Source organism: Stegodyphus dumicola, chromosome 1 (genome assembly GCF_044657685.1).
Source record: "Stegodyphus dumicola isolate Sdum_Otavi_A_Nest chromosome 1, ASM4465768v1".
Lineage (NCBI taxonomy): Eukaryota > Metazoa > Arthropoda > Arachnida > Araneae > Eresidae > Stegodyphus > Stegodyphus dumicola.
In genome coordinates, this window is record NC_140768.1 from 27,738,347 (window position 1) to 27,751,447 (window position 13,101).

At 29.2% G+C, this 13,101-nt stretch overlaps 1 protein-coding gene across 3 annotated transcripts in view; it reads right to left on the reverse strand.

Moving 5' to 3' along the window:
- DNAlig3 (DNA ligase 3) overlaps positions 1-13,101 on the reverse strand; it is a 224,371-nt gene that overhangs the window by 135,872 nt on the left and 75,398 nt on the right. For all 3 annotated transcript variants that reach the window (XM_085813879.1, XM_035358921.2, XM_035358920.2), the window contains exons 3-5: positions 11,765-11,854; positions 10,498-10,632; positions 1,282-1,388 (exon numbers count right to left, since the gene is read on the reverse strand). In XM_085813879.1, the coding sequence (XP_085670005.1) occupies positions 1,282-1,388; positions 10,498-10,632; positions 11,765-11,854 (332 nt within the window). The remainder of the gene's footprint in view (positions 1-1,281; positions 1,389-10,497; positions 10,633-11,764; positions 11,855-13,101) is intronic.

Sequence of the window (13,101 nt, forward strand, 5' to 3'; positions counted from 1 at the left end):
ATGTAACGTCCGCACCCCAACTTTACAGATAAAATTTAAGTTAAAAAAAGTGACTCGCACAAATGTCCGCACTCCAAAAAATAAAGAATTTCTTACTTTAAAATATATAACATCACCTTTTTTCCTTTAGCCAATAACATTAGTCAATAAACACCTATAAAGAAAGAATATCCATTTGTTTTGTCTTTGGTTGGTACCAGGATGGAAAGCAGAGACTTTCCTTGCATTCTGGTGTGGCTGTTATTCAGTCATAACATCAGCGCCAGCAATTCACTCAGTAGATGCGATAATAAATGTAGTCCAAGCAGGTTTTCACCACACTGGCTTCCAGAAAACACTGTTTTGTAATGATATTACTTTTTGCTCTTTCCTCCTTGAAGCATTCGCATATTTCAAGCTTTTTCTTTTCATTCATAGTATCATTTGAGATTTGTGGTAGTTAGCAGGTAGCGTGCTTGAAATGGGAAAATGCAGCAGTTTTTAACTGAAAGTCATAGAATTTGCAGAGGAAAATGGAAAAAGAGCAGCAGCAAGAGTATATAAGGTGAACAGAAAGCGTGTGTGCAATTAGAGCAAACAGCGTGATCACCTGGTGGCAATGAACAAAACAAAATGTATGTTTTGCGGTTCGAAACATAAGTTTCCAAACTTAGAAAAAAAGTAGTTGCATATGTTCATGATATGCATGCTCAAGGATACCCAGTAACATGGAAATATGCCAAATAAGAGTGCTTGCTGCGGCACGAGAAGAAGACATTCCTACATCGCAATTCAATGCAAGTGAAGGCTGGTTGCCACGAATGCTGAAATGAAATGGGTTTAGTACAGTGCGTCAGAACAGATTTTTTTTTAAATAATGTGTGCATGATATTAGTTAAAAGAACCAACGTTTATTTAATTTGTGTAAAAGTAAATATTAAAATTGCAATTGTTGGTTAATTTGTGCCTCTATATTATGCTTCTGTGTGAACTAATACGTGCCAAATGTTGATAACATAAAAGGGATAATTTATATTATTCATGAGGATGGAAAAAAGTGAGTTTGTAAATTTTAGGTAAATATTAGACAACTTTAAATTTGATATTTTTATTACTTATGCCATTTTCTTCCACTTAGAACTTAACTTGGCTGTTTGAAATGAAATTTACATGCAAAATTACTCATGAGATAAAGGGCGACATTTGCACAACCCGCGTAATGTCCGCACCTGCATTTTAGTGATGTAATTTTACTAAAAAAAGTGTGAGCATATACAGTACATGATGGTAAGTAACACTTACCTCACTGAATAGTTTAACCAATTGTTTACTTTGTAAGTTGTAAACTCTCTTGCCAACATTTGGAAGCAGCAACTTAACCCATAAGAACAAATCTCCTTTGAAACTTTCTATAATGCCAAAGGAAATAAAAATTACTAAAATAAAATTATTTAAAAATAAAGATTTAGATTTCAAGATTATGTTCCTAAATTTTTTAATCTCTCTCTTAGAAAGCATATATAACAAAAAATATATATAGTTGATTAATGTTAAGAATATTTAAAAAAATAATACTACTAAAATAATTTTCAGCCATATTTAATAAATTTCATCATCTCAATCAAAACATAATTTATAATGAAGATTTTTGTTCCTAGTAATACTTTATGCATACCAGTTATATAAAAATAATAATATTTCTTATTATTACTGCCCTCGTCTCATAAACACCAAATTAGCCCCATTTCCTTTATTTTATATGCTTGCCAGGAATCTGAATAAATTGCCAATCCTTCTTATAAATAGTCAACAAGTTTTGTTTTGAGTGTGGTTAACCTCTCTGTTCAAAACCGGAGTGAGAAAGAATTTTCTAGGCATTTTGGCATCATCCATTATATATCAACTATTATAAAAGAATCCTGCCAGCTTTGTTTCTTCCCTGAATGAACATATTTTAATTTATGTGCATAATTTTTAGGGCTAACCTATTTGTTAATTTTGCTGTTGAATTAGATCTAAGGAATTTGCATATCTCATACAACTACTCCAGTCCTATACTTGCATTTTTGTAAAGGGCGAGTTCCATCTCCGACTTAATCAATGTTAGTTTCTTTAAACAACAGTAAATAAACCATGGAATTGTTACAAACACTATTCTAAAACCACCGAGTCAGTTGTAAAAAAATATGCTTTTTCTTCACTTGCAACCTTTCATGCAACATCTTCATATGCTTTCATTGATATGTAGTTTAATTGAATGACCATATTCGAATGTGAGGTAAAATATGCATTTCTTGAGAAAACAATATAGTATCTTTCTCACTTCTCAGTAAATTGAACCTTTTAAACACTTTTTTGAAAAAAAATGCATTAACACATTTAATACTAAGAGCTCTTTTTGTGACAAGAAAATTATGGTATGAGAAGTATTTCACAAATTTGGAATAATTATTGGCTGAAATGTTATTTAAGGGCTGTGCCATTAGCTTTATGTAAGAATCATATGACATGAATTAATTTTGAAAAGCTAACCAATAATTTTACAATTTTGCTGAGAATACATCATTTCCAAAATTTTATGTTACTTTGATGTTACTTGCAATACATGAAATCTTGCATGGTACAAACGAATATGTCATTTCTGAAATATCACATGAACTATGCAATACAAATGAGATTAAAGTTCTTTAACCCCTTAACTGCCACGGAAAACGTACAAGATTCATTTGCCAGTGCCATGGTTTTTCACACAGCCGTGCGTAGTTATGCAATTTATTGGGGGGAAATAAGTGCAAGTTTTACTTTCTAAAAACTGTTTACTTTCACAAAATAAAGAATAAAAGAAAAAAATGAATGCACAAAATTTAATTTTTTGAGTAAAAGTATAATAAAAATGATGTTTTTATAATAAAAAAGATCCCTAAAATGGAGTTTCGATCAATTAATTTTTAGACCAGTAAAGTGTAATATCGGGTTTCAGTGTTATACCTTGTAAAATCGGTATGCCTGAACAAACATATATTTCTTCTGAACTGAATGCCATGATTTTGTTCTTCATTTTTCGTTTGCAAGGTGTTGGTTCATATACTCATCTACAAAACGGTTAGTTTCAGTAACAATATGAAGCACGAGCAGTTCATCAAAAAATAATTCAAAACAGATAAATGGGTATGAAATATCCGTTATATCTTTCTTTATTCCTGGAACCTACCATAAAAAGTAAATGAAAACAGAGGACACAGAATAAAAAAAATATGTTTTACTCAAACACCAGCCAATACCGTGCAGTCATTACTTTAACCGCTTTAGACACATCCCTCTCTTCAATTTCTCCCCACATTTCTCTGAAATAGTATCCTCCTTCGCATACTTTGTCAAGGTCATTGTGGTGTTGCATTCCAAAGCTTTGCAAATAATTTTACAGGTAGCAGCGCAAACAAATGATAGTATTTTGGAAGGGCGTATATATATATGCCCGGGACAGATGATGCATCGGCTGAGCAAGGCGTATATATATATGCCCGCAGCAGTTAAGAAGTTAATATTAAAGCACATTTTCCACTCGTGTCAACTCAATATTATAAAAAAGATTATTGCATGCAATAGCAAAAGGAGAAAAAAATATGTTACATTGTTTTACGATAATGTAGATTCTCTTTAGTAACCTAATTTTTTTTTAGTTCTTTATTTTTTCTATCTAAATTCAGTTTCAGAATCTATTGCAATTCAAAGATCTGAAAGCAGATCTCTAGCCTAGAAAATGTTTTAAAAAATTACATACGTGCATAAAAACATATATATCACCATGAAAGTTTACTGCAAGATGACAACTGGGGCTCGCTGAATTATAAAGAAAATGAAAATATTTAAATTGCTGATACAACAGAACTACAATATGAAATGAGTTCACAAACTAGTTTTGGTACTCTTCTGTTATCAGAACTGGATCAAACAATGTACGTAAACTGCGCAAAACAAAAAGGGTCAGTTCCATATCTCCCGTTCTACTGGGCCAATTGACAAAATTCAAATTGCATTTTTTATGCCTCAAAAGGGCGACTTAGAATGTATATTAGATTTATATATAGCACTATTCTAACATAGGTATTTTGACACAAAATCAGACTTTTCTGAAATAACATCTAATTTTTTAACATATTTCGATTCTACGACTCAAATTATGCCAGGCTGCCAAGTTTTGTGAAATTCGCACGAGTTCTTAAAATATTAGCTCCTCAATGTTAATTGAATTTGGTATATAATTATAAATATCTCTTTTTTTTATCAAACTTTCTTTATTCTTCCTTTCACATTTCAAAATTTAGGTTCATTCCAAATAAAATTCAACTACTTTTTATGATTTATTTTAAAAATTTCTATTTTTAAATCATTTTTTACAAATTTTTCAAAAAAAAATTGAATTATAACCCATAAAATATTTACCATCATCTTAAAGTAGGTGTATTTCTAAGCATACCTGCAAAAAATTAGAGTTTTTTATTTCAAAATTTTCTAAGATATGCACAAATTTACATATTTTTGCGTTTTGAAATTTGGCATCTTTTTTGGGGGGGAAAGCGATAATAACGCCAAATGTGGTTCATGGATTTTTGTTAAAATGAATATTCACAGCTATTTTTAACCTGAAATTTTTATGCAGAATTAATTATATGAAATTTTTCCCCTCAACTATGTAAATAAATATTTATTAATACTATATGAAAAGTTATTTATTTTAAATTATAGATGATATTATTCAAATTTTTAACTTTTTTTTAATTTCTTTCTTTCTTCCATTTTTTTTTTTTTTTTTTTTTTTTTTTTTAATATTTGTAAGAGTAAATTTTTAGCTACGCCATGTTATTGTCTGCTACTTTACTTTAACTGCATTCAAATTGAATTGTCTAAAACCAACAAAGTTTGTTTGATGCTTATTTTCACAATGTTTTTAAGCAAACAGGACGTTGACAGTTTGGGTCATGTCCCAGCTTTAAAAAATATATATATAAATTTTTATATTAATCCTCTGAGAAAGAATGCTTTAAATATCTAATTTTCTCTCGTGTTATAGATTGTATAAAAAACATCATCTTTAATATAATTTAGATTGTTTGCAGCTGATATAATAATCAGGTCACTCAGTGGAACAGAATAAATACTGCTGGACTGTTTTATTTCTTTCTCATTTAGCAAAAAATTCTTTTAATTAAAATAATCTATCCTCTGGACTTTGTTTTAAACTTTATTTATAGTTAAATTTCCTAGAAAATGAAAAGCTGTCTTCAGCTCATACACAATTGATATAATTGATATTTTAAAAAAAATTGATAAGAATACAAAATTTATGGAAGTGTAACAATCGAAAAATGTTAATTTTCTTGTGTGAGCACTGAAAATAAATGTAGAAGGAAAGAAGAAAATTGGGAAGAAAAGTAAGCAAAATTTGAAGGGGAATTTGGCTGTCAGAAATACCAAGGTGTTTTGAAAAGTTGAATGCTTCTGAACATACTTTCAGAGCACTTCAAAGAATTTGGGTCTTCAAAGAGAAAACACTTGGACATGTACACCAGCAAATACCATCAATAGAGCTTGTACTAATGGAAAAGACAAAAACGATATCATTGCAGATTAAACTGAAGAGCGACTTGTTTAAATTTATACAACCATATAGTCATATGGTTGTATAAATTTAAATTACATTATAGAACATCATGTCATCATAAACGGAGAATCCCATGATTCCTTAGTCAAATTATTTGAAGATTCAGGAATTTATCCAGTGATGTATGTAGATGCCACCTAAAGACGTTTTCCCTCTTGATGAAAAAAGTCTTTCCTTTCATCTCTTGCCTTCAAAATGCTTAGCCTCTAAAGACTGAAGAAGGCTCTTACGAAATACTGATGAAATTGATTGATTTGGATTATTAAGTTATGGGAATGCAGGGCTATCTGCTTAAAAAGAAGGATGCCTTCCTGAAGAACTTTCTAAGGGAAACCAGCTGCCATACACATTACACATGAGAAAAGACACGAAAATGCCCATGCAACCAGCACGTTCACCAAGATTCAAATACCAGAGCGAACTACCAGTATTCAGCGACTTTACCGCTCAGCCATCTGTGGGCCTTTATGAAATGGAAGGTGATAACTTTATTTAAAATCAATGTCAGAAATACCAATATGTTTCAAAAAGTTGCATGCTTTTTAACATACTTGCAGAATGCCTGAAGAAAAAAAGCAAGCCATTAAGAAGAAAAATTAATTTTTGCATAAAATTTAGTTTTTTTTTTTTTTTTTTTTTTTTTTTTTTTATTTATTTAAAACTTTTTAATCTTATGATACTTGATTCTTGCAATTTCAAAAATAAAATATTTGACTAAAATATAAATAACATTTTAAGAAACTAAATGTAGGATGATAAAATTATGTAAAGCAATGATGAGCACAATGATAAAGTAGCTTAAAGCAATGTATGCAAGTCTTCCTAAGTTAAAATGCTGGTTACATATCTCTCTTGTTTATATATATTTTCTGAACAGAACATTGAAAGGCGTATTAACTGTGCTTTACTGTATTTTCTCTTTTAACGTATGCAGTTTTCAAACGCATTGTACTCTGGGTCACAAAGTAATCTTCCAAAAGAAACGCTATTCAAATAAATAAAATCAAATTCTGGGAAATTTATATTAATAAATATATTTAAAATGCTCAGTTTAAATGAATAAATAGAAAATTTTAAAACAATTATCTAAAGAGACAATGCAATACACACAATTAAAATAAAAGTCTAAAAATTTAAAAATTACCTAAAATAATAACTATGACAAAAAAAATAAATTATAAAGAAAACTATTAAAAAATAAATAAATAAATGATGCACCTTTTATTTAAACTATCCAGTTCAAATGGGTAAATAGAAATTTTTAAAACAGTTATTCGAAAGGAGCCATGCAACTTAAACGGTTAAACTGGAATTCGAAAATGAAAAATTTCTTAAAATAATAACAATTATAATTAAAAATATAATATAAAGAACATTACTTGAAAAAAGGAATAATTGTGACTTTTTTCCCGCTCACACATGATGTAAAAAGGGAAAGCAAAATAGGTTGCCATGTAATAAGAAGTTCGCCAAGTACACTATTATTGGCGCAAACTGAAAAAAAAAAAAAAAAGCGCCAACATAAATTTGTGAATTTCTCCATAAACTTTGCACCAAATTCTTCAAAATTTCATATTTAGGCATAATTTGAGTCATAGAATCGAAATATGGAAAGAAATTGGTATGTTATTCATAAAAAGTCTGATTTTGTGTTAAAATACCTATGTTAGAATAGAGCTATATATAAATCTAATATATATCTTAAGTGGAGCTTTCAAGACATGAAGAATGCAATTTGAATTTCGTCAATCGGCCCAGTAGAACGGGAGATATAGAACTGTCCTCTTTTTTTTTGTGCAGTGTATATGTGCATATATGTATAGCTATATGTGTATATTTATACACACAATGTACATTGCGAAAAAAAAAAAAGTAAAAAAGAAAGAAACAGTTCTATACCTCTTGTTCTACTGGGCCGATTGACGAAACTCAAATTGTGTTTTTCATGGCATGAAAGCGTGACTTAGGATATGTATTAGATTTATATATAGCTCTATTCTAACATAGGTATTTTGACACAAAATTAGACATTTTCTGAAATGACATGCCAATTTTTTTTCCATATTTTGTTTCTAAGACTCAAATTATGCCAAACTCCTAAGTTTTGTAAAAATCACGTGAGTAGTTTTTAAAAAATTAGCTCTCAAAATTTTAGCTACTTAATTTTAATTCACTTTGGTATGTATTTATTAATATCTTTTTTTTTATGAAGCTTATTTGATTCTTTCTTACATAATTCAAAATTTAGGTTTATTCAAAATAAAATTCATGCATTTTTTATGATTTATTTTTTAAACTCGTGTTTTTAAATAATTTTGATAAATTTTTCAAAAAATTTTCCATTATAACCTGTAAAATTTTTACGATCATCTTAAAGTAAATATATTTCTAAGCATACCCGCAAAAAAATTAGAGCTTTTTATTCAAAATTTCCGAAGATATACGTGAATTTATATATTGGTGCATTTTGAAATTTGGCATATTTGTTGAAAGTGATAATAACGAAAATCTGGTTTATGCACTTTGTTCAAATTATTTGATAGTAGGAAGGACGTGACTTTTCTTCCGTTAATCCACAATGTAAAAAGATTGGAACAATGTGAATTTTCTTCCACTCCTGCCCAATGGAAGCAGAAAGAAAATAAGCTACCATGTATTAAGAAGTTCAGCAAATGAATTATTCTTGGCTCAAACTGAAAAAATGCGGCAAGTTAAATTTTTGAATTTGTCCATAGATTTTGCACCAAATTTTACAAAATTTAATATTTACGCATAATTTGAGTCATAGAATTGAAATACTGAAAAAAATTAGTATGTTATTTCAGAAAAAGTCTGACTTTGTGTCAAAATACCTATATTAGAACAAAGTTATATATAAATCTAATATATATCCCAAGACAACTTTCGAGACATGGAAAAGACAATTTGAATTCCTCCAATCGGCCCAGTAGAATGGGAGATATAGAACTGCCTCTTTTTGTGTGTGTGTGTGTAGTGTACATTCATGCATATATATATGGGTACTTACGAAAACTCATGTCGACCACAAGAGACGACACCAATTGTGCCAAAACAAAAACAGAAAAAACAAACATTTATTAAATACAAGAAAAAATGTTCTATTTTTATTTTTCTTTCAAATTTTTCTTCAAATATTTCTATTGGCCTTGATAAAAGGCTGTGTGTGCAAATCCAATTTATAACGGTCTTGTCACTTAACTCTAATTCCTCTTTTCTCCATTCGATAGTTATCAGTTCTCTGTGCCAACTATAAATGAATCGGAGTGCAGTAAAAAATTAAATAGTAGAACCCTTGAACCACATTCCTTTTTTATTTGACACTCGCTTCACACAAGCCTTAACGTTGCAATGCCACTGCTTCTCAGTTTTTAAATAAAGCATCATATTATGCCCATTAACACACTTTTTTGAGGCCGGTAAGATACCATAACTTTGAAAATATTCAACAGCATTATCTTCTGTAGTAGGCAGGTCTTAAATTTTAATCATTTTTTTTTTTTTTTTAATGTGATAGGGGGGGAAAAAAGAGTCTTTACTCAGGAATAATAACTAACATGTGTAATCAAGCTTATACCAAATCCAGCACGCTTGAAGAAGACTTTTCCATTTTTGGAGAAAAATCATGTAGTTTGGAGTCCTTTCTTTTAATAGGCAAAAATGGCCGACGGGATTTTCCGTAAGTACCCATATATGCATGCATACATGAACACATCTATACATACATACATGCATATATACATACATTTCTGAGTTTGGTGCTGATAACAAAACAGTACTCCAGTTTCTTTCAATTTAGTAGAAGAAACTTATTTGTTCTAATCATTTTTTTCTGCTGCAAAGAAAGTTGCCAACCCTGCTATTTGCACCTTCAAGTCATGAAATTACGGACAATATTTTTTTGCTTTCTTTACATATGCTAATCCAACACAGTTATAAAACTATAAATGTATAAGATTTGTATCATTAGCAAAACTGAACAGCAGCGCAAGAATGTATACATTTTATTAAGAAGCATAAATATTGGGCAAGTAAGCAAAATGCATTAATACTGGGCATAAATTTTGGGCACGCAGACTGTTTCTCAAGTAAGTTCCCTAAATACTGTTTTTCAAATCATATAATTTACATTAGATATTTATGGCAGACTTTTCTCTTTTTGTATTTATAAGTGCCGAACAGATCACACACATTAAACACATTTAAAAATTAATTAAAAACACTCAATCAGGACTATGTATAAGAAATAAAGAACAATTTTTAATTACGGGTATCTGACTTTTTTAAAATTATAATAAGTTACAGAATGAGCTGATAAATATTCTTTATGAAATTTTCAGAATACAAACAACAAGAGATAATATTTTAAAATGTAGCTTCCAAAATATGATAATGTTAAGGCAACAGGTAAAATATTTTTTTTAGATTTCTAAATATTTTGATGTAAAATACACAGGAATAAAAGGAATATCAAAGATATTTTAATGATAAAGATCTAAATTTCGCTCATAACCACAAGTAATATTAATTATGGAAAATATAAAGTATGAGAAAAATTCTTTTGTTACATATAATCTTAGCAATTATAGAAAGTAACTAACAAAAAACAATAAAAAAAATTCCATACAAAAGTAATTTTAAGACTTACGATTTGAAAATTAGTCTATGTTCAAACAATTTAAATCATTAAATTTTTACACAAATCAAGAGTTGAAAATAATTCCCCATTCCCAGCAAATACAAAAAAAAAAAATTACTTTTCTATTAAAATCAGTAATACTGATATTACATATTACAATACTCATACATCTTCTTTCTGTTTAGAAAAATATACATACCACCATCAGATCCTTTAGAAAAGAAGTCAGACAAAATGGCAGTTTTATTCTTGTAACTTGGTTCTTCAGCAATTTTTGAACATACTTTTCGAAATTCTCTTAAAGTATCATCTTTTGATGGACTCTGTGGCTTATCTAATTAATGTTAAAAAAACCACTTTAACAAATAATTAATTAATGAACTTTTTTAATCTTAATCGTACACATGTTTTATATCTAAATTATTTAGAATATATCAAATTTCTTTGGCATAAAGTTTACAAGACAATGTTAGAATGTTATTAAATCCTTCCCATCATATTCAGTTGCATGTACGAGTACTACAAAAATTACTAACCAAACATTAACAACAACAACTGATATAAGAAATTTACTTATTACCCCATCAACGTGAAAGCTGGCTGCCATTGAACCAGAAAATTTGGCAGAAATCCTGCCAAAGTTGTATCACTCGTTCTGGCGGAATTCTAGAAATTATGTCATTGTTTAATAAACATTCAGTACTTGACCCATTCCATTTCTACATTCTGTAAAAGGCTTTCATTGACCTCTTATTTTTTTTAGGCATTCCAATTTTATCGGAAGCAATATTGCTTCTGGTAAAACACAAAATGTAAGCAATGTCATTTTGACCACTAAGGGTACAAACTGCTCAAAAATAATTTATGTAATCTATCACTGTTTTATCAGCCATATTCAGCAGACCATATCACATCCACTAAAATATGCATTTTTTAATGATAGGATCTCGTAGCTTTGAAAAATAATTCACTGCTTGCTTGCTATCCTGTAGATAACAAATCCCAAATATTAATAACTTTTTCTTAAAATTCAACAAAAACACAGTAATAACAGTTAACTTATATCACTGTTCATAAAAACAAACTGTGGCTTGTCAAAAATCAGTCGTAAGTTATATCAAACAAAAGTGCAGATGTTGTGTGTTGCTAAGTTACACTTATCCATAACTGTCGCTAAATCACACTACTATTTCACAATCAATGAAATAGCATGTAAGTACCAAAAACAATAACAATAATTGCAATTTGTAGCAATAAATATTTCTATAAAAAAGAAGTTCTAAAATTTTATTTCCACATTAAAAAATATATTAAAAGATTTATATAAAAATGAATGATAAGTTAACATAACAGTTAACATAAAGCTACATCTTTATATTTCAGAACTTTATATTGTTAAGGAATAAATCAAAGAAGCTTTGTTAAATTCTAATTGAAACATATCAAAACTCTTAAATAATAAATACCAGGGATAGTAGGAGAGTCAAAAGACTTCTCAACAGATTTTGTAGGCGTTTTCTTTAGATTTTTCTTAGGAGTTGAATTTGAAGAAAACTCTAGACAAAAAGAACAAAAATTAATTCTAATTATAAATTCAAAACAGCTCAGCATAGTCATTACAATAAATATGCTTTCATATAAAAAATAAAAATTTCGATTTGGGGGAGCATTTCATTAGAGAAATTTACTGAAACACAGTTTTATTTCAAATACTATTTAATATGTCTTCTTTAATTTGATTCATATTTATGAAATAAAAAATGTTTGATGAAAGTAAACTTTGCCAACTGTTCTTTGTAAAATATGAATTTTTCTGATTAATAACATTACTTCAGAAAGGCTCTGTTTTGAAACTATTTATTATCTTATAATCTGCATCTAATTAAAATTAAATTATTTCATTTATTATTAGTAACATGAGCAATTAAAACTATGAAACAAATACATATATATTAACAATGTAACAAATGTATGTAAAAATGCAACAGATTCCTGTGTACATGAGCCAGTTTCCCTTAAAAAGTCCTCCACAAAAGCATTCCTCCTTCGGTGTGATTTAGGTGTAGTTTATGTGATTGTGGCAAAGCCTCGAGGGCTATCTCATTCAAGTCACCATTGAAGGTGATTTTGGCATAGTCACCACAAAGGCAGCTGTTACTCCGGTAGAGTTAGATAACGAGTACTATTTGTTAAGAAATAAAACTGCACAGTTGATAGAGGAAATTAGGGAACAACCAGCTCTCCTGAATGTTGTGGAAACTGGTAGTCAGGTGTATGCATGCAGGAGTTAAACTATGAAATAGTCGATAAACTATTATTTTATACTAAAACAACAAATGAGAATAGTGAAATAAGGCCAGTCATTTCAGCCAGGTTGCGACGCAGTATTTTACACAAATTGCATGACACAGTCACTGCTGGTCACCAAGATATTCGAAAAACTTCTATGTGCTGTGGCTCTCATTGCATAAATCATCTGAAGTTATGGAAAAATTATAATGTTCTGCAACTATTCTCTCAATTATGTTCATTTTCTATTTTTTATACATCAAAATAGCATAAGAAATATGCATTTCTTTTTCAGATTCTTTAGTACCAAACTGAAAAATAGAACCTGATAGACTCATAACACCAGAGAACTGTACAAAATTGGCATCATGCACAACCTACAACAAACATGAAATGAAAAAAAGGAGAGTAAACTCCATAGTTTTTACTTATGGCTAACTTTAAAATGTGATACAGTCAAAAGTCATTAATCTGGACTCATTGGGACTTCGGCGATACCGGATTATACATCATC